Source organism: Rhipicephalus microplus, unplaced genomic scaffold, assembly GCF_043290135.1.
Source record: "Rhipicephalus microplus isolate Deutch F79 unplaced genomic scaffold, USDA_Rmic scaffold_108, whole genome shotgun sequence".
NCBI classification, from domain to species: Eukaryota; Metazoa; Arthropoda; class Arachnida; order Ixodida; family Ixodidae; genus Rhipicephalus; species Rhipicephalus microplus.
Genome location: NW_027464680.1, coordinates 413,157 through 441,057, shown reverse-complemented (window position 1 = coordinate 441,057; position 27,901 = coordinate 413,157). Strand labels below are relative to the sequence as shown.

At 43.4% G+C, this 27,901-nt stretch overlaps 2 protein-coding genes across 6 annotated transcripts in view; one reads left to right on the top strand and one right to left on the bottom strand.

The window, feature by feature from the left end:
- Window positions 1-435: 435 nt before the first annotated feature.
- On the top strand, window positions 436-18,369 carry LOC119175778 (succinyl-CoA:acetate/propanoyl-CoA:succinate CoA transferase). Its single transcript, XM_037426752.2, has 7 exons — window positions 436-783; window positions 9,079-9,231; window positions 11,773-12,012; window positions 13,074-13,262; window positions 14,194-14,409; window positions 15,186-15,323; window positions 17,214-18,369. The coding sequence occupies exons 1-7, from the start codon at window positions 615-617 to the stop codon at window positions 17,525-17,527; spliced, it is 1,419 nt and encodes a 472-aa protein (XP_037282649.1). The 5' UTR covers window positions 436-614; the 3' UTR covers window positions 17,528-18,369.
- A 51-nt stretch (window positions 18,370-18,420) lies between these two features.
- The window catches only part of LOC119175773 (uncharacterized), an 84,542-nt gene continuing 75,061 nt past the window's right edge, over window positions 18,421-27,901 (bottom strand). For 4 of the 5 annotated variants that reach the window (XM_075885280.1, XM_075885285.1, XM_075885281.1 and 1 more), the window contains one exon: window positions 18,421-23,484. In XM_075885280.1, the coding sequence (XP_075741395.1) occupies window positions 23,337-23,484 (148 nt within the window). In that variant the 3' untranslated portion in view covers window positions 18,421-23,336. Of the gene's footprint in view, window positions 23,485-23,901; window positions 26,370-27,901 lie in introns of those variants that run through there. The other variant, XM_075885283.1, reaches the window with a different exon arrangement.

Here is a 27,901-nt window from a genome sequence, read left to right as displayed (position 1 = left end):
TTTTAAAACGTGCGCGTTTTAAGCTGGCCTTTAAGATTAGCAGCAACTCACAATTTTACGTATTGAAGGTCACGTTTTCTTTAATTTCTTTGTGCTAGCAACATCAGTAGGGTACAAAATACCCGGCAATTGTTGTAGGTGTTTTTCCACAACAACTTTTTAGCAAAGTACGTTTTTCGCTCTCGCACTTAAATTGTCACAAAAGTTTCAAGTTAAGTACTCGAAAAACAATTCATAATTTATTGTTTTACATGTACGTAATGCAATGCAACACTGTCAGCACTTAAATTAAATAAACAATACACTTCAAACTTGGCACTTTTTGGTGACGTCATTAAGTCAACGTAACTACATACGAATATGATGTAAATCACACAGCAAAAGAAACTCAAACACGTCAAAGTGATGTCATATCCCGCCGCAAGTTTCCGATTTCGACGCCCGCGCAGGTGTTGCTTTCTCGCATACCACCGCCGTGCACGGATTGCCGGACCGAGCGATAACGGCGGAGAAGATCGCGAGCACGACTGGGCCGCTTTGTATATAAATCCGTGCCGCTCCGCGTCTGACAGGTCTCGCCGTTCACGAAGATTTCTCGCATCTGACCGCCAGCCATGTCGTTCAAGTCCAAGGCGGCCTCTCTCTGCCAGCGGTTCGTCCGTCCGGGCCTGAAGAACGCTCACCGGAGAGGCTTCTACTCGTACTGCAATGAACCGTTCCAGCCGCTGAAGCGCGATCCGAAGTGGGTGAAGGCCGAGGAAGCCGTCTCCGCGATCAAGTCCGGTAAGGACCGGGTGAAGATGCATAGCGGTACCAGGAAAATAATTTCATCTCAATCGCGGACACGCCTTTTGGTGTCCGCGTGTTCTTTTTTTTTTTTTTTTTCAGCGCACGTTTTGTTTGTTTGTTTAGTTCTCTCGTTCCCAGCGGACTTCGAGCATTAGTGACCTACGACTTCCTTCCTCTGCCATAAATCAGCGGTGATCGATGTTGCGACTCCGAGTCCACGTCGCACTTGTGTTGAAAGGTGGCCCCACCGCGGTGGTCTAGTGGCTAGGTGCTCGGCTGCTGACGCGCAGGTCGCGGGATCGAATCCCGGCTGCGGCGGCTGCATTCCCGATGGGGGCGAAAATGTTGTAGGCCCGAGTGCTCAGGTTTGGGTGCACGTTAAAAAACACCAGGTGGTCGAAATTTCCGGAGCGTCTCTCATAATCATATGGTGGTTTGGGGACGTTAAACCCCGCATATCAATCAATCAATGTGTTGAACGGTCAATTCGTGCATTACGACGCTTGCTGCCGAATAAGTTTACGTTGCGTGAAACTCACAGACGAGCTCAACGACGTCGCGTATTATTTCGAGCTACGCCGTCCACCTACGCGCTGCGCGCGTGGGCGATTTGTTTATTATTATTCCTACCAAAAACGGTATTTTTCATCCTGTAAGTTAACTGCAGTCAACTACCTCAAAATTCACAGTTTAGAAATCTCCTCTCGTAACGCAGTTGTAGAGCCACGAGTGCATTTTTTTTAATCGTACGTAACCTTGACGTCCTAGTCCCTCCCCTCTCTCTCTATTTTCTTTATGAAGAATTCTAGTTGCGGAGTCTCCAGTTTCTCGGGAAACTGCGAAGATCTGCGGGCGGCGCTCGGGTTTGCGGCGTTCCATTTTTGGCGCGGGACGTAAAGAAATTCGACCTTGAGGTGCTGCGTACAAAATGGAGGGATACTTCGACTGTACGCTCTTGAATAAACACGACACATCTCTCGTAAAAATCGTCCGCTCGTTGACCCCGCGCCCGTTAACGGCGCGCGCGGCGTACTTACGCTTTCAACTGCACGAGGAAAGGAAATCGTTAGCCACGAGGGAAAAAAACGAAATAAAAAAAGATGGGAAACGTAGCAAAGAGTGCGGGGCGACTCTTTCTATTGCATTATTTATCAAGCCATCGTCTATGCTCCCGCACGTTGTTGCAATTTCCAGTTAAACCAGTCGCCCCTTATCGTTTGCAGCTAGGTGTGGCAGCGCACATTTCCAGCGCCCTGCGTGAGTGAAACCTCTGGCGTCCATTCGAGTTGACAGATATACGACTCTGGCCTACACGGGAGAAGATCATCATTTATCAAATTGGTAGTGGGAAATTAGTGGATGCAAGCGATTGGTATATTCTGGTGGTCTGGTCAGCTAAAAACTGAATGATTGACATTTTACTCTCCCTACTACAAAGCCTAACGGTGATTCGGCTCATCTAATCATTCTTAAAATGCTCAGGAATCGGATAGAGGTACTTCACTGTCCCTGTTTTCCATTGTTCAAGAATTGTGTCTTTTTTTTTGCTGCTAGTTTTAAACGCTGGGACCGTTACACCTTGACAAAACACTCTGTGAGGCTAGTCGGTAATACATTCATACTTTAAAAAATTGCAGCGCTACACATTTTGATGAGTGCAAGAAAAGAGATACAGGACAGGTGCTGTCCTCGTTAAATGTAGCGCTACAATATTAGAGCAACACCTTTATAACAACGCCTCTAATTGGTGTTTTAGCTCCAGAGCTTTGTGGGTGACAGCAAAGTTTCATTACTAATTGCATGGCGTTCTGGACGACATGGCTCTAGATCACTGTGATTGGGACTGCTTGTCAAGCTGGCGTTTAAAATCTGCTAGGCTCTGTCTCTCTTTTTTTAACTGCTATGCAACAAGCCAGGCCATTTAAACGAGAGAGTACTTGCAATAGGCGGGCTTCTACGAAGGCGATTCTCGGGCCGAGAAGTGCAGTTATCTTCGGTTGTGATAGTTCCGGGAGAAGGGGGTACGCCTCGCCTCAGTGCACTGATACGACTGTGGTCCGTAGCTGATAGAAGAGGTTGCTTGTGCCTTTCAAACTTGTTTTGGTCACATGACAGTGTGGCCAGTTATCATGGCAAGCTAGCATGCAAACAAGTGCTCGCTCGCTGCAAGAGCAGAGGAAAAGCTGAAGCCACTTGTCAATGAATGCAAGACTCTTGAGAGATAGCGCTTCGACTGTAGTGGTGCTTCTTTCTTCCGCATTCTCAATGTTCTTTTTCTGTGCATGTGTGATGTTTAACAGCTTTTATGTATTTTTTTGTGCTTGTTTTTACTGTTAATGTGCTTGTTTTTACTGTTAATGTGCTTGTTTTTACAGTGCTTGTTTTTACTGTTAATGCGCAGAACATTGAAATGCAGTTACACATCAGTTTTGTGTATGGGCAGTCGGTCGTCTATAATTAGAGGGCGATATTGTGAGTGTAGCTTCTTTCATTGTGTGCCATGTGTGCTCGTGTCCTTCTCTTATCTCCTGAAGGACGTTTTGTGTAAGAGGTAGCAACGAAAATGTGCGGCCATACGTACAAAGTGCGGCCACACTCTTTCGCATGAGGCTCTTGCCAAGCAAAGAAAGAAATGGTTTTCCCGGATGCTGTCACACTGAATGTAATGCCCACGTGCCCATCGCCGAGCAGATGCCACATTCTGCTGTGGAGCAAGAGAGTGCATTTTACACCTGATGGCAGTGACGTTTGGATAACAATAGGTGCTAAAAGCCTGTGTTCAGAAACTTCAATGCAGGTTAAAGGATTCTGGGTGGTTGATGTGTGTTCATTTGGAAGCATAGTTCCAACATTGTATTTTACTCATTCTTAAATATATGCGAAATTATCTCATTATAGTCAACAAAAAAGACTGAACAGGAAAATAAGGCTTGTAAACGTCAACAATATCAGTTTTGTGTTGTGATTGTCATGTGTGTTGAACATCATGCAAAGCCTATTCAGTTGTGATATTTTCTTGCACCAATGTTCTGTACTATGTTGAATAACTACGCGCACATTATCACACTCAAAAAGGAAACAGAAATGTACTGTAGAATAGAGAAGAAAAATATTCACTTGAGGGCAATTTATTAACAGAACAAGAGGCAGTACAGATTGAAATCGTCATTGCTGTGCACCTCTAAAGGACTTTCTGAAATTAGCTGTATCAAAATATGGCCTGAAAAAGGTCCAAGTTTGTCGCAAAACATTGCGACAGCATGGCAGGTATGAACCAGCTGTGACCTAATATCCAGCCACTTGGAGCACCTGGCATTTCATCGAGCAGTTTATCTGAAGTGCGTGGACTTGCAACACGCAAGTTTTTTATTTTTTTGCTAGATTGGGTTTTTCATTAGCAGATGTTTGGTACAAAACACGAAAGAATGAAAAGATGGGAAAAGCCATAGGTATCCCCAGCTGCATGAAAATTTTCCAAACCAGCTTCCAACAAACTTATGTTCAACAGAACCATGTTATAAAGACTAAGCAATTGTACTGTATTGAAGATTGATCACATTTTATGCGAGAGTGAATGCAAACCAAGTGTACCAACATTTTCACAGTTGTTTGAGGAAAGAAAGCAAGGGGGGGGGGGGGGGGGCAATCAAGATAAGTGCGGATTCTTTCAAATGCCTGACTTTGTAAGCGCCCTTATTCATTTATGGAATTAAAGGAAAAAGGCTTGGTCTTCATTTTCTATACTAATAATCTGTGTAAGTACTGTAAATACTTCTCGAGTGGTAAATTAACATTTAAAATCTCATCAAAAGTAACCTTGTTGCTCTTCTGAGGCCTGTGTGCTTGGATTTAGGTGCACACTAAAGAACCCCAGGTGGTGAAAATTCCCGGAGCCCTCCATTATGGCATCTCTCATAATCATGTGGTGGTTTTGGGACATGAAACCCCAGCAATTATTATTATTAACGTTATTGCTCTTTTATTCACTGCAATTTTATAAAGAAGTAGTGCATATAAAAGTGACCATGTAAAGCACACAGCTTCGCTTAAATGAGTTAAGGCAAATTGATTACGAGTTATTCTGTAAGCAAAATGGACACACCATACAACAGCACACAAAGTATACAAATAAAATCACCTATGTGGCAGTTTGGGCGGTAATTCATTTTGACGACAACTAAAAGCACACAAAAAACATGGGTGAAAGAAGGCACACACATTATCACACACTTGTGCTACTTGCAACAGATTTATTGTTGCAATACCACTGCTACTTATACCATAACCTAATCGGCTCAAATCAATGCGCCAAAATTCAAAGCCCTTAACAAATGACACTTTCAAAATGATGTGGTCACTCTCGGAAAGTTATTTGTTTTTGCCAGAGCTATTGATAGCATACTTATGCACTTTCGCCTATCTTCTCTGTCTCCCGTGCCTCGATGGTCTAGCCGACTTCGATTTTCGTCAACCATTCTGCACATGTCCAACAACAGTCACTGCTGTGTTGGTCAAACAGATTGTTGCATTAACGATCGCTTACATGCTTACTTTTACAATGTCAAGAATGTGACAGGTGATTTTTAAGCAATAAATCGTAAGTGATATGGCTGTGTTCTGTTGTTGGACACATGCAGAATGAACAGAAATCGGCGGACTAGATGTTTTTTTTTTTCATCCAGGCACTAGAGATTGGGAAGATCGGTAAAATGTGTTAAGCATGCCATCAATAGCTCTGACAAGAAAAAAAAAGTAATTTTGTGAGTACGACGTCATTTGGACAGTGTCATCTGTAGGGGGCCTCGAACTTCTGTGCATTGATTGATATGGGCCAATTAGGTGATGGCATGAGTAGAAGCGGTATTGCAACAATAAATTGGCTGGAAGTGACCGTGTGTGTATGTGTAAATGCGCACCCTTTTCCTCCACGTTTCCGTGCACTTTTAGTTTCCTTGGAAATGAAATCGTTGATATAGCTGTTAAAGAAAGTCCCTTTACCGTCTTATCTCTTTTATAAAAGCCACGATTGTCCAATACAGGTTGCAGATAGACCAGCAGAAGCAGCCAGTGCTCGTAGTAACATGATGATCATAACGTTTACTCACTTTTCTACCACCAAGCATTTTTAGCCACATTACTGCTCGCAAGCATCCAGGAAGTCCAAATGAATCAAAAGCCTCATTTGAATGATGTTTCTTAATGATGTTTGAAAAGTATTCTTGAAAAAATAATGAGTAAGCTAAAATTCTGAAGTTTGCTTTTACTAGAGCTGTAGTAGTTGTCTGTCATGGAATTGCCTCAAGTGATTGGATTTAATGCTCTGCATTTTTTTTCTTTGTCTCCATTGAAGAGAAAGAGGCTATGCAGAAGCACTATGTTATAACACACATGAAATATTTGACTGTTCTAGACAGATGATCTCACCATGGGCTGTGTTAGTCATGCACAGTACTATTAGGTGCCGAGTGTGTGTTACGCGGCTAGGAGAAGAAAAAGTCAATTGGTGGGCCTTCTTTAACGAAAAGCGCTCTTCAGCTCTCTTGTGTCAGCATCCTCTAGCAGTGTGAATTACTCTTTGACCCATCAGAGATACGCAATATCTCTCTGGCAAAGATATGGTGACAGATAACGTAACAAGCTCGAGAGGGTTTCCAAAGGACAATGGGAGAATTGATAACACTCCTAACATGGCAGCTTCTCCATCCTGGATCAGCACTCCTCTGTGCTCTTGCGTAACGAAATACGAGAGATCGCAGCTGTAGAATGCAGCTCTTGAAGTGAGTGTTCGGACTGCCCACATGTCCACAGGGCGGATTATCCGCTGTGGAAAGCCTTCTCGAACACCTCGAAACTGTAGCATGAAATACGATTAGGAAAGTTGGTGCAAAGCGAGCACATAAAAGTTGAGGCGACTTCAATTAATCTTTTAAAAGCATTGGGCAGAGCACCCGCAGCACAGGCAAAATAATGAACTAGTATTCAGGAGTAAACAGAAAAGATTGGAAAATCATATAACCTGTAAATATAAATGTGCTGCCTGCCTGTATGGTTTCAGAAGCTCACTTTGGATATTGAAATATTATTGTGTATTAGTTTGTCTATCAATTATAACAGAACAGAACATTCTCAGCAATTACTGCTTAGCCTTAAAGACTAAGCAGTCATTACTGGGAATGTTTTGTTTATTGTTCAGTTGCATAGGATAGAAGTACAGTCTGTTTTGCACTTGGTGGAAATCTTGGAGCGCATGACATTACGGTGCGACCTATGCTGCAGTCGCGTGCCGGCAGCAGCACGTGCGTGCGCAGACACTTGAAAAGCATAGTGTTAAACCACGTCGTCAGCTATGGCGGCACGCGCCTGCAGCGCTGGCCACATCGCGTGGCATGCGTTGCAAGACACCCCAAGTGTGAAACGAACTCTATACATATTATGGTGTCACAGAGGCATTTTCAAGTGCAGTTAGATCTGATCTGAGTCGATTTCTTGATTGTTATCAACATACGTTGCTGCTGCAGGGCCCAAACTAATCAAGATCAAATTTAGCTCGGATGTCAGCCAAATTGTGATCTGGCAGTCAGATTCCAATTGTGGTGATACTAATCCTGCCTGATAACAATTAAAAGTGACCATGTAGCAGCGCCCCGCCGTGGTGGTCTAGTGGCTAAGGTACTCGGCTGCTGACCCGCAGGTCGCGGGCTCGAATCCCGGCTGCAGCGGCTGCATTTCCGATGGAGGTGGAAATGTAGGCCTGTGTGCTCAGATTTGTGTGCACGTTAAAGAACCCCAGGTGGTCGAAATTTCCGGAGCCCTCCTCTATGGCGCCTCTCATAATCATATGGTGGTTTTGGGATGTTAAACCCACATATCAAGTGACCATGTAGCAGCATCTGATGCTGACTGATCCTAATCCAGGTAGGCCCTAATCACAATAGAAAGTGCCTGTGAGACACCGTTGCAATTTGCAGAACTAAAACACATAGTTTAGTTTCTTAATAGCTATAATGCTTGCCCCCATAGACAGACAGACACAGAACTTTATTGAGGTCCTGAGGAACACTACCTCAAGGAGGTAGAGCAGCGGGCCGCTCCCACGTCTGAACGAGTAGGCCGAGCCTCACCGCCGCGTCGTGGGCCCTCTAGACAGCCCAGAGTTGATGTGCAAGTTCTGAGCGCAGAGCTCCATTCCTCTTCAGTCATGTGCCGAGAATCGTGTGTTGAGGGGCACTGCCAGAGCATGTGGTCTAACGTAGATACGGCCCCACAATCTGGGCATGTTAAATCAATGCTTTCAATAAACTGTGGGAACGAAGACTGGGGTATGACCTGGTTTGAAGCATGCGGAGGGTAGATGCCTGGGCCCTACAAAGTTGCATATGAGGAAGGGGAAAGATCCTTCTACTAAAGGCATAATATTTTGTGCGCATGTGTGTATCAGACGTGTGCTGCGAGGCCTGTGCGCATGCGTGAATTAAGCTGTGTTGTGGAATCTGTCATCATGTGTCCAGTAGCTCCGGCTGGTCACGACACTGGGAAAGGCTGGCTTGCAATGGGGAAATGGAAGCTAAAATATACATGATTAGAGGATATGCATTCGCTTTTATCACCTGGTTGAAGAAGTATGGCCCTTGTAGCAGTTTTTGTGATATCTGCATTATTGTGAACTTGTAACTAATTTTGGCTTGTGCACAACTTTTTTCATTTGCAGCTGTTCGAAGTAGCACTTTATGGCTGTGCAGGCGACTAAAAAATATATTTAATGGTGGTGCTGTTCAAGCTCAGAGGGAGCCCCATTAGTTGCAAACAAAAATTGTCAACATCATGAACTGGCATGCGCTCTCTTCTATCTTCTGTTTCGCTCTCAGAACACGTGCACTGATTTGTCCAGCAAGGGATGCAATAATTCTGATGGGCAATAGGATGAGTATAGAGATATAGAGGGAAAGAAAAAGATAGAAAAAGAAACGGAAGACAGAGATAACCAAAGAATGAGGAACAATTAGAAACAGATAGAGAAAGAGTGGGAAGAGAAAGAAAAATATAGAAATAAACAGACACAAAGACAGATAATACTGGGAGGGAAAAATAAAAATAAAATAAAGGAGAGAGAACAAAAGAAAAGAAAGGCCACCCAGCCTCGCACATCCTACAGGATTAGCATTACTAGTTTAAATTTTTTCTTTCTATTTTTTTTAAATGTTTTTCACTGTCGCATGCAAGAATGGCATGATGTTTGTGTCATGTAAACCTTGCCTCATCAGCATACGATTCTCTTCTGAATGGCTACAGGCGATACAGTGTTTATCCATGGAGCGGCAGCCACTCCACGAGGGCTCATTCCTGCCATGGTTGAGCATGGAAAGAAGTCCGGTCTTAAGAACGTCACGGTATGCCACATCCACACTGAGGGTGCTGCAGAATACAACCACCCAGACTGCCACGGTGAGTCGGCAGTCTTACATCTGGTTGTGTGAAACTGGTTCTGGTATGTAAAAACTCTAGGGTATTTTTAAAATTGGCAGCATTGATGGCCTTCAGCATTTATTTTAGCATATGTGTGTGATGCTATCAAGTTGTATTAGAACTTTGGTGGGCTTCAGCAAAGCCTTAATTCCCAGCCAAATTTGAACTAGACCGTACTAAACTTGTTGCGAATGTGGATTGCACAAAAATGTAGACTGGAAGGCTTACCAACACTGATTAGACAATCAGATCTGTTCATCATTTTGTTTTCCATTCCATCTTTGTAGAGTAATGATTGTTTTCTTTCATTTGTTTCTGTTTCGATGTTTTCACAAATATAAAGAAAATGATGCCAGATGGGTACAGAGTAGAAGCGACTGTTTTTTTTTTAGGAAGAAATGCGTAGCAATAATTCTTGCTCACGAGCAGGATGAAGTTGATTGACCTTGACTGGGAAAAACAATCCCGATATTGTGATTTGCTTAGTGCTATTAGATCAGTTGAACTTTTTCATGTAATGTTTATTTTGTGGTGTGAAGCTTAAAATAGTAAACTAATGAGTGGCTTAATAATCGTGCACTTTTTTTTTGTGGTCATTCATGTGTCGTTACGGTTAGGCGGCTAAAACATTCTAGTGAGGGTGAATACAAAGATACTTTAGGTTTCCATGTACACTCGAGGAGACACAGTGGTCGATTTATGTATGGGGCCCTTTTCCATAACAACCTTTATATATCGGGCGTATGTTCTGGATACGCAAGTTTCTTAATGCTGGTTCTAGCGACAGAACTTTTCGCAAATCGTTGCCACATAAAAACAACTAAACTTTTTTTTACTTGGTGGCAGAACAATCCTCTTGCATTTGAAAGTCCCCAGGTTGCAGAATTTCTTCAAGAAATAAAGTAACCATAAAGCAACAGACTTCAAAAAAAAAAGGTGACAACTTTTGCAGCCCTTCATTTCTGATAACTTTTACAAGTGGAAGCGATTTTTGTGCAGTGCAACTAAAATATGAACAGCCCAAGGTTAACTGGTGTTTGTGACTCGCCTTTTTGTGCTTTACACTAAGAACGGTTGCTAAACAACATAAGCACGTCAAGAGGGTTGTGAAACCTCCTCCTCTTTCTATTGGTGTCTGTCTGTGCGTTGGGAATTCAGTGATGCAATGTTTGCTGGTAGACGCAGCAGCACGGTTTGTTGAAATGGAGGGGCACCCTACGGGGTGAGAAGTGAATGACAGCAAAAACCACAGGAACAATCTAAAGTTGAACAAACAAAGAAACAGAGAGACGAACGAACAGAGTGGCTGTGCTAAACATAGTACCAGGTGGAGCTGTGACAGGGCCACATACTGCACTTAAGAAAGATGAAGTGCAAGATTTAAAAACGGGAAGTGGGCACAGAGGGAAGCCATGTTGGAGGTAGGCCAGGTTGCAATGGATGTACTTGCCTCTACTGGTGGTGTGAAATTGTTGTGCACTCGTGCATCTCTAACTGGCCTGACATTCACGCACTGCAAGTGTTTGCTTGATGTTTGGTACAAATTTTTTATGAAGAATTAGCTGCAACATTGATTTGTAAATAATTTCAAAGAACTAGTTGAATAGTTTTATTATTATTTTTCTTTCTTATGTCGATGTGTTACGAGATTAGAAACTTTTTGGGTGTGACTGTTTACAGCATGAACATAGTTGTAACAGTCAAATCCAATTTTGCAATTATTTCCAATTGCATCCCCTATCTGAAGCATGTACTACTTGTTAGTCCCTTATACTGGCAATGTTTCACATTTACCCAGTCAGTGAAAGTGTATCTGTATCAATGTGTTCAACAATAACGGTATTTCACTAGTTGAGCAAAGAGTACTATTGAAGCATACAATGTTTGAAGTCAGTGACTTGCATAAAGTGCAGAAAGAAACGACAGCGCGCTGTTCACTCTTTGATGAATTTGACAATGTTGTGCTAGAAGCACCTGTCTGTGGCTTGAGTAATGTTGTAAAGAGGCCTAATGAATTATGTAGAAGTAGAAATTCTGCATTTTTTTTTTAACAGGAATACTGTATTTGTGCACTAGTTGTTCTAAGCAGGCATGAGTGTCCCACTTGTGTGATCGATCTTTTTTTTTTCTGTTTGTGTAAAAAAAGTGAAGACAATCCCGGACCAGAACGAATTGCTCAACAACTAAGAGGCTTCTTTTTTTGAGAAATCAGTACAGATTTTCTTGTGGCTTCGTGCTACATACAGATGGTTGTCTTCTTTCCCTTTCATGGCACCAATTGCCATGGTATGTGGGATCTGCCTGATTTTTTCATTTACATCACTACATTTATTTGCTGTGAAATACACAACAATTTATCATAACACTTCCATTTCTTTCAAGTTCTCTAGAGCTTTGGCATCAAAGTTGATGCATTTATAGAGATTCTGTCATAATGTTTGTCGCGAAGGGTTAATGAAAGCAAAAACATACAGCGTTGAAACGATTACTGCAAATTACATTCAATACTTTGCTGCACAGGCATCTTTCGAAGCATGTCGTTCTTCGTCGGGGCCAACTGCCGGGAGGCCATTAATGCTGGCCGGGCTGACTTCGTGCCCATCTTTCTTAGCGAAATCCCCCAAGTGTTCCACCGTGGCGTGCTTCCCGTTGATGTTGCCATGGTGCAAGTGACGCCACCGGACATCCACGGCTACTGCAGCTTGGGCACTAGTGTCGACTGTGCGCGGGCAGCTCTCACCCATGCCAAGTACATAATTGGTAAGTCAACAGCTGTGACTGGCAGGTCCATTACGTGGTATCTTTGCTTTCTTTGGCAATGTGGCACAAACCATCTTATTAGTATAAGTATTTGTAGTAATCCCACAAGCATGAGCGTGAAACAAAGGGGTGAGGGAAAGAAGACATACTTAAATAGGTACCGACACGAAAGTTTGCAGTTGCTGTTTTCTTTATTCTTTTCCCTTTGTGTGTGTCAATGCAAGGCCAAGCCCTCAAGAGCCTATAAAATGTACTGGTATGAGTGCATCCCGAAGAAGCACTTTCACTATATCTTGAAAAGCTAGTTTCAGTTCGTACTGTACCCAGACGTCTCGACACATTATGAGCATTTTGTTATGTCATTGTACAAGATCAGACGTTTCACAGCCGCTCTGCTTCATGGTAAGAGCAACCATTTTTAACCTTTTGATACCTGACATCATAACAACTAGCAATTCTGGTGCACGAGGTCAGCAGAGATTACGCGACAGTATGATTTCAGTAAATGTGCCATGTGAAAATAAGACTGTCACGCAGAAATAAAATGTCTCATCAGCATTTGCTGAGCGTCGTACTTGCTCACAGCCGTGTCTGTATTCAGGAGATCTGTATGGCAAAGTAAATTGGTGTTAAAAAATTCATGTCATTACCGCCCCTTAATATGCTTGTTCAATCACATGGCAGAGACAGTAGAACTTGTGGCGCACACACACACATTTACACAATTTGCTCCTGCTTTTCTTCATTGCTTGCACACTTGTTTGGGTGCATTTTCAGCCTGTAAACCTTCCGCTTCTTCACCCTCTCTACAGATTCGCAAACTCCATTATATCATTTCACATCTTGTATGCCTGGCACTTTGCAGCTCGAAACGCTTAGAGGATCTTAAACATTCCATCTTTTTGTGCGTCATGTGTACCAAACTGACATATATCTAATGATGCATTGTAGTCCTGTCATTCCATTTTTGCCAATTTTTAACTGGCACGAAATATTTTTCAATGCGTAGGCCAGCCTTTTAGAAACTTCATTTTTCATGCGGTCTCTCTGCCACTTTTCAGGGCAGGTGAACGAACACATGCCGCGCACGTGGGGCGACGGAAACATCCACATCTCGCATTTCGATGCCCTTGTGAAGCACAATGCCAAACTGCCCGAACATAAGCCGGCCAATCTGACCGACGTGGAGAAGCAGATTGGCAAGAACATTGCCGACAACCTGGTCGAAAATGGCGCTACGCTGCAACTCGGTGAGTCAATGCAACCTTGTGCTTGGCGTTGCAATGCATACAGTAGTAACAAAGTGGTGCGGACATGTCCGGATCTTGCCGTCTTACAAAAGCGTAGCAACATAGAGAGAAGTGGTGGAGAAGGAAAGGCAGGGGAAGTTAACCAGTTCAGGAAAACCGGTTTGCTGCCCGACTTGTGGGAATGGAAAAAGGGAGGCTGAAAGAGGAAGAAAGAGTGGAGAGAGAGCACATGACACCGCACTTACACAAACATGCAATCAGGTACAAGTCCGTCATGCTCGCGTGATACAAGACATTGCTGTCACAGCTGCTGTCCAAGTTAGTTTTTTTTGGCAACTTCAGGAGTGCCTTAGTCTCCTTCTGTTGAGATGTCCTCTGTGGACGGCATTCATGAGTAGACGCAACAAACACATAGCAACATAGATTTGTGCAAGATAACTGGTGGTTAAAATTTCTGACTAATTTCAATAGACTTCTACACTGCGCTACCAATATTTCAACATCCACTTGCAACTAGGGGGCCAACAGTATGAATGGTGCACATTCAAGTGTTCCCTTTGACAGTGGATCGTGCTGTGCATTCTGGAGGCAACTCTGTTGCTAGCATTTGTGGGCACTGTGGGCGAGACGATTCATCCAGCACGAAAATAGTGGTTAATGTACAAAGGTTTGCCATAACTTGTGTCTTGGTGGCTTCATTGGGCCCTGTAATTGCAAATTCAACCACCTTCAAGAACTTGTTTGAAAGTAATTTGCCTTCTGTGTTTAGGATTCTCTTTAATACACAGTCTGCCTATAGGTAATTGCACATCTTGCCCTATTGTTTTTAGCGCCAATTGGGCCGAGACTGAGAGCAACCCTACCAACAAACAAAACAAAAGCAAGCTCATGCTTTCTTTTTTTTTATGCTTTCCTAACCTAACCTTCCCAGGTATCGGGTCAATTCCGGATGCTGTGTTGAGCTGCCTCAAGGGCCACAAGGACTTGGGAATCCACTCGGAGATGTTCAGTGACGGTGTGGTCGACCTTGTTGAAGAGGGTTGCATCACAAACAACAAGAAGGTCATCGAGAAGGGCAAGATTGTGGGCAGCTTCTGCATTGGCACCCAGAAGCTGTTCGATTTCATGAACTGCAACGCTGGGCTCGGTTAGTGCGGCATATTTCATCTTCGATATGCCCCAGTTTTTTTTTTCCTTTTCTTTTCAAGGCTAGCCTCTTGCTGCTGTTGTACTGAATCTGTGAATTTCAAGCAAGCTCAGTTTTTTGTCGGTGGTGAAAATTCTTTCACTCACAGGATTATTTGGTGCAGTAATGACTCATGCTCAACGAACTGCATGCTCAGTTAGCTAACTGGGCCATCGAGAAACGAAGCCGCTGATGTGGCGCTGCGGTGCTCCGCTCGCGGCACGAAAGGTACAGGATGGATCCTAGCCGCAGTGGTCACACCTTGACGGAGGCGACATATAAAAAACTATGTGCTATGGGGTACTGCCCCATATAAAATTTAGAGCCCTCTACTACACTGATTCTCATAGCCAGAGTCGCCTTTGAGACGTTCAGTCCAATAGACAAACCAAAGAACCATAAAAGAGATGACAAGCTTTATTCCTAAATGCAGCATATCTAGAAGTCGTTGCATAATGATTATTAATCTCTTTCCCTGTGCAAAATAACAGTACTACTATTCCAGCTACCGTATGATGTCAGTGATAGACAGCTGTGGCACTGTTCATCTTACGCTGCCGGTGTAGCATGCATGCATCTGTGAGAAGTGTTTCAGGGTTCTCTCAAACATTTCTGCAGTGGTCAGTTCAAACGCAAAATATATATATATATTTTTGAAAAATATGAACAGCAAGTGAATGCTGTAGGTCTTTGATGTTTGCATCTGTGTATCTCTACAAAGCGATTTTTATCTGCAGTGATGCTGGACGTTTCCTACGTCAACAACCCCCAAATCATCTGCCAGAACCCGAAGGTCACTGCCATCAACTCCTGCATAGAAGTTGACATCACTGGCCAGGTCGTGTCGGATTCTATTGGCACAAGGATTTACTCAGGTAAGCATCTGAAAAGAACTTGAGTATCTGCAGTTGAACCAAGACTTCGGAGCACCTATTTCAGTAGGAGTCCTTTGACACCTCGCAACTGCCAAAAAAAAAAATAATAATAATAATGCGCATGAAAGACAATTTTTTCTGGGCACTTGGTGAAACAGGCAGCCATCCAAGCATATAGGCTGCATCTTTTAACAGAAAAAGAAACACAGTATCTGAGGTCAAACAGGTTCTCGCATCCTTCAACGGGAGATCTACCCCTGGACCCGACGGGATAATCAACAAAATGCTCAAGCACCTCGACGATGACTTCATCCTATTTCTTACGGACAAAATCAACGAAATCTGGCGCAGCTGTCTCATTCCTAAAAGCTGAAATGTAGCCTGCACAGTACTGATCCCCAAGCCGGGTAAGGCGCTGAGCATCGAAAACCCCATTCCAATCTCACCGACGTCGTGAGTCGGGAAGGCGGCTGAGCACGTCATGCTCAACCGCCTCACTGCTCACCTCCAGTCTAACAAATGCTACCAACAACATGATTGGCTTTCAGTCGGGGCTCTCGACTCGGGATGCCATGAAGCTGATCAAGCATCAGGTCATTGACTCCGGCAACACTATAAGGCGGCTCGGAAAAAAATCTTTTGACAGCGTATTGCATTTCTCCATTCTGAAGAGCTTGACTAAGTTTCACGTCGGGAAACGAGCGCACGATTTCGTGTGCTCCTTTCTTTGCTCGAGGTCCACAAGAGTCAAGATTGGCATTCAGGTATCTTCTAACAACTTGCCCAAGTTTCCATGCTTCATAACCAGCAAAAGCATGTGGACAAACAAAAATAATTCGAGAACAACCACTGATAACTCTGGCAACGTGGTTGTTTTTTCAGACATGAGGTTACATCTGCAGACATATGTATCAGGATGTTGACCGAATAACGAGAGTGTGACACTCATTGCAGCGACGAGTTCCAAGTAATTCTTTCAGCCAGTTGCTTCAGTTGCAGCTTTACAAGGCCAATCGTTACCATGTATGGCACACTACACAGCTAGGGCAATTTGTTGTCAGAGAAGTGAAACCACCAGATAAACGCTTGCTCAGCTCATGTCAACACCGAGCACAATGAACACGTTTTAACACTGGTAGACGATGCTTGCTCACCACAGGAGGTTCCGAGATGTAGATTGGACAAATCCAGTTAGATCAGTCCCGGTGCTACGTGTAATGGAATAGTTCTATGTGAAAAAGGCATGACAGATTGAAAACTCGTTTGGTTGAGTCATTGTGATCCATAGCGATTCACATACTTTTGCTTCCAGCATCTATAGTGCACGTCTCAGCATAGCCAAATTTTTATTTCGACATTAACGTCAGAGCGAACGTAATCTTGATACTAAAGAGATCTGAAACGACATGTGGTTATCATAATCACTCATAGCGGTCTCTTGTTTGCTAGTTCTTATTAATGCTGTGCTTAACAAAAAAAAAAAAGAAGGAAAAAAGAAACGAGCCCTTGAAATTTCCCTTCTTTCATCTACTCAAATATAAAAAATAAGGTTCGTGTCAATCGGATAGGAGCGTACACACTATATAGAGGCAGTGTCAAGATTGCCGACCAACACTGTTGCGTGCCAACCTGCTCTCTAGATTTTCATTCTTTACCTTTCCATATCATCTCTGCTTTCTTGATATTATGGGAAATAACTTTTTAGTGCCGCAGTTTAAAAACAAGGGCAATACTGCGCAGTCACATCTTAACCTTCCAAAAATATAAAACAGAGCATGTGTATGTATGTCAGCTAGTTCGACACGGGCACCCACGATAAGGTTGCTCTAACTCGCGTTTGCGAAATTTGCATAAAATTACTCATCGCCACGTCATCCATAAATCTCGCAGGTTTCGGTGGGCAACTGGACTTCCTACGAGGAGCGGCCATCTGCCAAGATGGAATGGGCAAGCCCATTCTGGCCATGCCTTCAGTGTCCGCCAAGGGGGTCAGCAAGATCTGCACCTACATCAAGCAGGGCGCGGGTGTCGTCACGACTCGCGGCCATGTCCACTATGTTGTCACTGAGCAAGGGATCGCCTCGCTCTTCGGCAAGAGCATCCGCCAGCGTGCACACGCTCTCATCAACATAGCGCACCCTGACCACAGGGAAACACTGGAGAAGGAAGCCTTCGAAAGGCTTAAATGCATGCCATCTCCGTAGAGCTCCTTGTTCACATTTCGATAGAGGCACCCGTACTTCCATCATTTTCTAATGGCGTTAGCGTTGTTTCAAGATTGTTCAGTTTGCATCCAATTGCAGGCAGTGCTTGTGGGATATGTTTCAAAAAGGCACGTATATATGTTTTCTTTGGCACATAATGTATTTAACTTGATGACTCTGCATGGTTAGAAAAAGCCCGTTAAGTGGGACTAAGATTGACGAGTAGTTCAACATGTCTATCATTGCAGGCTCTGCACCGCATCTAATGAGCATTGCTAAGGGCAGTGAGCTTCGTCTAACGATGGGGCTGCTCGAACACTGCCATTTCTAGTTAAGAGAAAGCCAGATGGAGCTGTTTCACAGCTTGGCCAGACATCCAGTAGAGATGGCCACAAAAATCTATTGTTTTGCACAATGTTGTTGCTATCGAGTCGGCCACATTTTTAGCGACATTTTTAGCGACACTGCATTTTACAGTCTTCCAAGCCGCAAGAACTGTCTCCATCAAGCAAGGATTCGTGGTGCTTATAAATTTTCGAAGCACAGCAAGCAGTCTTCCCACCCTTTATGTATAGTTCATGCCTCCTTTTTAAGTCCTGCAGTCATCACATGCCCGGTGCTGCTCTTTCTTGCATCAAGTGTAATGTAAACATTGGGACGTATTAGGAGCAAGACAGTGCCGTTCTGAACTTGGGAGAAAGCGCTTCATACAGAACGCTTTCTTTTTTTTATTCGGAGAACAAGTCGTTGCTTCGTTCTTAGACCTGTGTATATGACGAGTCGCGGGAAAGTGAAGTATATTCTGTTAATGAATGAAATAAAAACAGCAATATTTTCCACCAGCTTGACTCTTTCTTTAAGGGGAAGAAGTAATGAATATTTATTGTCTGCAATTAAGGGGAAGAAGTAATGAATATTTATTGTCTGCAATAGACAAGTTTTACACAAAAACTCTTTTCCAGGTGCCCAAGTAGATATAAAATTACAGTCGCCTCGCGCACTTCACAGAATGTACACCACTGGGGGAGCAGGTAGGGTGGCTGGGGCACAGCGCTGGCATCAGAACAAAGAAATCTGTGGGGTGGGACGGGACAACATTTTAAGTATGGGATAAAAAGAAGTTCTCCTTGCCAGCTGCTGTCTTTTTTGAAGTCCCATAGCCCAGGAGGCACTTGGCTTAGCTAACTGGGCAAACTCGTTTTACAGTGCCCAAGAAAAGCAACCGACAAAGAGTTCCTTCTTGGGGGATGACAACTCATTGAGGTATAAACAAGTGCAAAAGAGAAACACAATGCTGCATTTGTTTTTGAAGGCACCTGTATAGACAATGCATAAACAGGAGGAGGTGGAAGGGAAGGCAATGGTACAGAAATACCAGTTTCTAATGGCTGGCCCGTCCCATCAGGTTGCCAGACCTACATGAAGACGTTGGGGCTCTCAATGCCGGAACGCATGAAGATCGCAGGGTGGAGCCGTGCCCCAGCTTGTACTACGGGAATTATCCGGTGCGGCCGAGTCGAGATTTTGGCAGCCCCACTTGGAAAAACGCTCGCAGGAAGAATCGATAGGCGGGGTAGACACAGCTATTTACATCAATCGGCAATAAATACACAAAAAATCGATTGCAGGCACTACGGAGGCAACTCGAAAAAGATGCACAATTAGAAAAAAAAAAACAATTAAAATGAGAATGAACACTTTTGTCAACTCCAAAAGGGCACGGCAGTTGCAGAGGAAAAGCGACTTTTCAGAGAAGGTGATGCGCATGTCTGAACGAGCACATTTATTTATTTACACACACACGCACACAAAAAAGAATGTCTTTCGCCGAAGAAGCCGCTGTGGCGTTTCGGGTGTTAGTCGATCACCGACTTTGCCACCTTTTGTTTTTCTCCTATTCTCTCATTTTTTTCCTCTTCAGATAAAGGGGACCAGGAACGACGGAGAGCAAAAAAAAAGTGTGAAGGATGGAACACTTTGTACAGATGCAGTTCACATCTCAGCGTATGCTTGCTCCTCCTGCGGGCTCCCCTCAGTTCAAAAGTAGGGGGAACAACCACAAGGCTAAAGACCACGCTATTTTTTTTGTTGTTGTACTGTGGCGGTTGATGACTTTTTTCCCCCATTTGCATTGTTCTTGTAGTTGTAGTAGTAGTAGTAGTAATAGTAGTAGTAGTAGTGATGGGGTAGCCTGTCTTTGCATTGACATTTAAAAAGAAATGTTTCATGGAAAAGCTATGTACGCTTTTTTTTTCTTTAAGTGCATTCGTTTTGTTGTTGAGGGGAGAACACCCACATTTGCATATAATTGCATTCCTGGTGAGACGCGCGACACATGGTTGAAATGCGCACTACGCGACAACAAAAGCGTGCATGCAGTGCACGTTGCAGAAGTCAGAGAAAGGTTCATCTAGCAATTCATAAAGGCAAATAAATGAAACAATGCAGAAAATAAAAACGACTTGACAGACCACCCACTGGTACAGTGAAACGTTGCAGTTGCATTTTGTTTTTCCTTTCTTTCCTCTCACAACAAACAGGTGAATTATGTACAGGCTGCATTACCTAAAAAAAAATTATATTATACACAAACCATGCAGTCGCTGGCCCACGAAAATCTCGCAGAACAGAAATCAACCATGAATATCGGTTCGTCCATTCCCTTTCTACGAAAAAAACCATGACATTGTCAAGCAAGTACCGCAAGATCGAAAGCACGATAAGATGCTTTTCACGATGTCCAAGTCCTGAAACTGTCGATTGCCATAAACAGTGTCATGCCACGAGTCAAAAATGGGGCATGTGCATTTGGTTTAAAAAACTCTAAAAAGATGCCTGGTCTGAGGATTAGTACACAGTGCAAACTGCTCGTTGCTTCAGACACAATGCATAACATCAATTCGTTAACTGTACTGATCACCACAAAGCTATGCATGCTGCCTGAAATGACAAAAGCTAAAATTTTTCTCCACTTGTCTGTAGCACAAAGGTACCCAGAAAACCTAGAAAAGTTTTGCAGAAAGAACACTTCGATGTGCCCCAGAAAAATAGCAAAAAACTAATCGGACATGCTCCATGTCTATCCTCAGCCATTTTGGCCTCGATCTACTAAGCATAGGTTGCAAACACCAGGTCAGCTATACTTTTTTACCCAGACTTAGACAAATTTCTATTTTTAACTCATTTGAAGACGCTCGTGTAGGCTTCTGCAATTTTGGGCTACAGTTGGGTGGACCACAATATATTTTTCTTGCACCAGCTTTCGTACAGCTGACCTGCTGTGCTCAAACCGACTGCATCTGACGACCCTAAATTAAAAAATAAAATAAAAAGCCAGCCACTACTACTACTCGTACCTCCACTGAAATCTTGCAAGAATACTCGCACACGTACATACATGGCACCAGGAGAATTACTTTTGCACAAATAAACAAGCGTGCCCAAAATGCACACGCAACTTTATAAAAACACATCTGAGGGAAAAGAGAAAGACAATTCTTTCAAATTACCTATTACACCACAACTGTTCATTTGTGTTTTTTTCTTCTTTGCCGACTCTGGTCACCATGTTAAAAAAAAGGGGGAACACAAAGAGGGTGGGAGCAATTGCATAACACATCCGTGGTCCTAGAAGCCAGGTAAGGCTAATAATGAAAAAACATTTGCCATGGCTGGCGGCACAAGTTCGTAAAAGGAATAGTAAAACGCCGCAGCGCCGAGCATCTTGTAGCCTTGCGAGAAAGGAAAAGGCGGGCTTCTCTTTCTTGACTAGTAAAAAACCTCTACATGCAAAGTGTAAAAAAAAATTTAAAAAGTACACCTCCGCAAAATGAGGCGCTGTGCCGACGGCCACTTCGCACATAAAAACGAGCTTTCTGTGCAATTATATATATATATAAAAACCGAACAATTAAAAAGTAATGCTTAAAAAAGGGAGGGGGTAGTAAACACTATACAGGACAAGTTCATTACCTACACATCAAAGAGAGCCAAATGTCACTTTTTTTTTCGGATAAGAATGAAAACAATAAACAAAACGTGCATATACATATATAACACACCTGCCTTCGTGTACATCACATACATGTAGAAAATAACTTTTACGAGAAAATAAAACTAGAAACAAAACGTGCCACCTTCTTTCTTTTAGGGTTTCGAGGAATGACTCGGCTTGCCTCAGTCGCAAAGAAACTTGGATCCTTGCTAGAGTGAAACAGATTCAGGGACATGAAGCAGGCTGGGATGACGACACGACCCCCGCTTTGTCCTCACGTAGGATTGCAGGAAGGGAGGAGGAGTCCGAAATGCCATCGCATTAAGGGAGTCGGGTGAAAGTCGTTGTAGCAGCGGCAGTTTGCTAACACGCACACGCACACACACTGCCGCAATCGTCGGCGGAACATTTTTTTTTTTAAAGAAGCACCCCCTTCCACACTTCGTCGCACAGCCTGCCCTATCGAAATTGCGGTGAAACCGGTGTGTGCCCACTTTGGAGACCCGAGAACACGAGAAGGAACAGACGAGTGCCGAGTCAGCATGAGGCATAGCCTTTCTCCTGACATCTATGCTATAGTATGCCGCCGTCTATATAACTCTGATTTAACTAAGTTGTCCACAGGCCAGATAAAATCATAATGGCAATCATTGGCAGCGCAAGTCCTGCCTTTTGAGGCCGACAACATGTTATCTAAAACGAATCACCGGGTACACGCAAGAAAGATCTATATCGCAACTGTGGGCCTGCGAGTTACGAATGCACTGCTAAGTTTGCGACAAACTTCTGTAAAGCGATTCACTCAGTCGAATTTTCGTCGAGGTATTGCTGACATGAAGCAGTTCAATAATGCAGTTTGCTGGCTTCCACTTGTGGCTGTCTTAAACCCATGCCTCCTTCAGATGATCTCAACACACCCAAAAACTCACGTGTTGTCTAGCACACATAGGTGTCCCAAGATTAAAGGAGGAGGCAAAGTGTAAAGACAGCCACAAGTGGCTCCAACAGGAACTGTTGTACCCTCAATAGAAGCAGAAATTGGAACAAAGGGACAAGAGCCACACCGATACGGTGGTCATCGGCCTTTTCGTACAATAAAAAATACCTCCGATTACATTTTTTCAGTCTATGGGCTTGAACTTGGCAGCATTATGCCATGGCCAACCAATAATATCTTCAAATTTACGTCCAAAAACCACGATATGATTATGAGACACACCGTAGTGGAAGGCTCCAGAAATTTTGACCACTTGAATGCCATGGCATCAATTATGCTACCACAGCACGTGAAGAGCTTGATGCTCATCAAAAAGGCGATTACCAAGCACTCCGAGTGACCTCTCTTACAGTTGAAACTCCCATAGCAGTAAACACATAACCCAGAAGGGTGTGCCTGCATAACCAGGAACACTAGTGGCTCAGTTCATAAGATAAACTTGAAGATGGGAGCTCAGCACTTGTCTGACAGCTTCTTGTGCCCTCCACCTAGTTAACGTGTGTGGTTTGCCACAAGGGGATACCAAACTTCACCAAGGCCACACCTTTGCCCCCCATTTCTCGAGCTTTGGCTGGCACATAAAGCCTGATTGTGTTGGTGGAGGTCAAAGGAGCTGACAAAGAGGTACGGGGTGGGGTGGGAAGACCGGCCAGGGGACAGCCGTCTCGTCGACGGCGATTGCACGTTCCAAGCTGCCGGCCTCAGCGACGATGGAGAGCGCCACCACGGGAAGGGGACAGGCTACTTGGGAACTGTTGCCAAGAAGGGTGAGCGGCGGTGGCCGCACGGTCGACGACGGCATCTGCTGCTCCGGCCGCTCAGTTGATAGGCGGCCGGCCACCGCGGGCAGCCTCCTCCAGCGTCCTGAGCTTCAGCTCCCGCTCCCGCTGCTGCTGTTGGCTGCAGCGACGAGCCGTGGCGCTACAGTCACTGGACAAGTCTTGCCTTGGGACTGTGGGGCGCCACCTGACAACCCCGGGAGACGACAAATCACTGGCACACCACCACCGCGGTGAGACAACACATGGCTACCTGCCATTAGGTTTGCAAACCCTCTGTGTGATACTATAGCTTTCTTGGCACAACCAAATGAATCCAGCAGACAATTAGGTAAAGGAAAACATTGTGGGCATTGATTGTTGTCTTTACCTTGAGCGTGCTAAGTGCGACATAAATTGAAAATAATTAAAGTGGACAAAAAAATCAACCTTTTCATCAGTTATTCCACTGCCTGTAAATCTACAGTTGAGGACAATAACTAATGCCTTCAACGCTTTTTTTTTAATATGAATACTCTGGCAAAAGCAAAAATTTATTCACAAAAGGCAACGTTATATGTTGCAATATGCCGAGTACTTATATTTCCTGAAAAACAAATATGAATGCTTTCAATTTCAATTCCATTTGTTTATTTCAGACATATATACACAATTCATAGTGTGAAATATATCAACGAGGTAAGGCAAAAGGAGACTGACATGTCTCCTGACAAGGCCGTCACCCCAGACTTGCATGTTCAACAGCAGCAGCAAAACCAGTGAAAACATGTCAATTATAAAAATATTTACACTGCTTAATACACTTATTACACAGTATGCAAATAATAATAAAAATAAAAAGAAACACTTAAATATAAAAGAAAAAAGTTTATACAAACTGTAATAGTGGAAGTAATAGTCTGTATATGAAGCACATAGAACATAAAGCAAAAGGCAATCATCAGCATTCTATGATACATAATTGAAAGTTATTATACATTTGAAGGAGAAATGATTAGTTTTACTTTTTCTTTAAACGAGAAATACATGTGTTTTCATTGGCCAGTTTGATTAAAGATGACTACGCATAACACATTGAAATTATTTGATCTATAAAATTCTAGCCCTATAGCTAGTCTTCGGTCTTGATACTGCCAGTGATGTAATGCATAGGTCGCATGCCACCTGTCTGGTTAAGTATTTTTTGTTTGAATGGCAGTATAATCGTGTTTAATTTCGCAAAAATCATTGTTGCTAACAAAATTTTATACAACTGGGAAAACGGTTGGTAGTATGCTCAAGGTTTCATACAGCAAATCAGTTGACGAGGGCGAATGAGAAAAAATCAATCATTTTCAAGCTACTTTTTTGTACAGAGGAAACATGTTCGGCATCTCTCTTGTTGCCTGTGTACCCCAGACTAGACGACAGTATGTGAGATGGGAATGGATAAATTTTCTTTCTTTAATACAACTGTCAGATGGATTCATTTGGCTATTTTAACAAAGAAATGAGCCATTTTAAAATGGAAAATTCCCTTTCTCTCTAACTGCTTTCTCATTTCAAGTCCTGAAAGGGGTTAACACGAGTAATTACGATGACATGAAAGGTTGAAAGGGAACTGCCTTTGACCTTTTAAGGCAAGTACCTGCGTGGTATACACGTTTGAGTATGCATAGACCGACAGTGAAAAAAGATTAGCGCAAAAAACCAGTAACTGTGATGGCAATGTCGTGATGTGCAATGCTCATTGCTGCGCATGGCAACAACAACACAGCAGGCACAATACATATTTTTAAAGCGGGAGTAGCCGGAACAAAGCCCATCGTGTGGCCAGCAATTTGGATGCCATATGCAATACTGCTGATCCAATCATTAATAGTCTGAGCTAAATTTTTCTTTTTTGCTGCAGCTGCAGACAGCAAGGGAAAGGAACTTCTCAAAAGCTTCTCACAACACAGAAACATCATTAAAAATAAATAAGAATAAGCAATGTATAGGAACATCATTAAAAGATAAATACATGTTTAAGAATGAGAAGGAAATGTACAGAAACAATGAGGAAATATAATCATGACGAATACACCAATCTCACTAATAAAAGCTGCCCTGTTACACTTGCATGAGACACTATTGCCATCAAGGAGGCTACCAGAATATATTCTCGATAGCCTGGGCACACACCAAAATGCCTGACAAGTCTTGCTGGCAGGCATTGAGCTCTTTCAGACGTAGATAAGGCAATCTGACCACATGAGAGAAAAAAAAAAAGAAGCTTGAATTCATTTTTTTCCCCGGTCAATTTATCAGCTCCTAGGCAGCATAACAAATTGGTCGTTAACTGCACTTGCTTGGATGGTACAGATAGTACTTAAAGTGGGTCAAGGCCCACAAATTTGCAAAAGCGGTGCTGGCATGCGACCATGTCACTGACTTACACAAAATTACTCTAACCCCTAAAATTACGAATGGTGATTCAGATTTCATGAGCAAATACAATGAATGACCCAAAGCTGGAGAAAAAATGTCCACCAACTGATTGAATGACGACATCTCTAACCTCTAAATAATGAAGAGATTACTACGAAGGGACCCTAATCAACCTTCACCATTAAAAGCTTTTAAAATATGCACGCAAGAATAATGCAGCCTTGTCCAGAGGTCAAACAGTGACCTCATGTTCAGCTTTGAGGTGCGCACAGTTGCTGGTCCATTGTGACAAGTCACGGCAGAGGCACACACTTTTTCTTCCAGGTCACGGCTACGTGGTCAGTTGCAAATGATTCACATGTGCTTTCCTGTGCTGCAGAAGAATTTCTGCTCACGCAGGGGGCAGTGAGAGCTGCTAGTCAAAGGTGACCTGTGCTTACTTTTGCCTCAGTCCAAATTTTCACACAACTGTCCGGACACGAAGCTAGTAAACAGCGTCCAGTGCAAGGGTGCTTGCCTCCACAAAGCTATGGGCTGCTTGCAGAACCTCAGCCACACCCCTCGGATATTCAGAAGGCAGTCGCACTGTCTCAGAGCATTGAGCTCCTCCCACCAAAGGACGCAAGTGAGAAAGTAACAGGAGGGACCCCGGAGGTACAAGCCCTGAAAAAAGGGAGCGTAAAAAGTTGTACGGGAATTTGTTCGAAAGAATGATCTTGCTGCCGCTACAATTGTTGCAGCAACGACTGAACAGTCAATGAAGGCTCATGGCCTGATGGTCACTAAAAAGGCGGAGTGAGGCAGGAACTATCGCTGAAATTATCCACTATAGAAACTACACTAGAATCTCAAAGGTGGAGAAAAAATATGCCTATCACCTGCAATTTCATGCCACCGAGGAAGCTAGCAAAGTTCGTTTTTAAACCGCAGTGTACACGTGAAACATATAGTGCTGTAAAAAGAACTTACGCATGTTTTTCTAGGGCATATACGGGCAGACCAATAAGGAAGACACAGCTCACTGTCGCAAACATTCGGAGCAGAGTTTTGCTGGAGACCAACTGGAAACTAAGTGCCTAACTCTGTTGCACCATGGTCATGCGCAAAAGACAGGAATGCCGCAAACAATTCTAGCCTTATCATTTTATTGCCCTTTAACCTACAGCTGCGCTGGCCGTCTACCTTTAGAGCAGCGTAGTCGGCATCAATAATCGCGTTGACAGAGAGCAGTTTTGTGCGCAGTGATTGCAGCTAATAGTAACTGTTTTCAAACCATGCAGACTGGCCGCGTATGTGCCTCAGGAACTGTGTCATTAATATCTGTGATCGTGCATTACTACAGAAGTAGTGGCACTCAGCATCACTTTTGTGAGGGTTGGATGCACATAACATGCGAACTTTTTTTTTGCAATTTTGGATCTCTGAAAAAAAAAAGGGGGGGAGGGGGGGGGGGGTTGCAAACTGAGCAAAGGTTTCACAAATGCATCCGAAATAATGTGAAGTAGTATTGTCCTAACATGCGCAGTATATACATTAAGAAATGAAATAAATTGCACTCGTTTACTTAACAAACTTAGCACATACGTTATTTAGCTATATTCGGTTATGCACGGTCTTGTCAGAACTACTGGCCGAGAGGTCCGATTGGGAATCATCGTCGGAGCCACTATCACCACCCTCCCAAAGTGTGACGTCTTTGGTTCCGTCGGGCGCGTTCTAATGCCCCATTTTCTAGAAGCTTTTTTTTAACAATGCTGGGAGAAATTAGGTTCCACAACCCGGCAATACTGGACGACCTAAGCTTTCACAAGTCGAGCGCGTTCTAATGCCCCATTTTCTAGCTTTTTTTCAACAATGCTGGGAGAAATTAGGTTCCACAACACGGCAATACTGGACGACCTAAGCTTTCACAATAACTTGAAAAGTCTTCAATGGCAGGAAACTTGTATTGGCAAACGCACACTCTTCTGCTTTCTCCCATACTACTACACACGTTGAAGACCTTCATGCTGAAGCGCTTGGCAATGGTGGCAATGGCACGGTTCCCGTTTTCTTCGGCAAACTTTAAAACAGCCAGCTTGAATTTCACTGTAATATAAGTAGTACAGTGAACTCTCATTAAACAGAACGTGAAAGGACCGTGAAAATGTGTTCCTTTAACAGGAGTTCCATTTACCGAGAGGTGAACAGGGGTG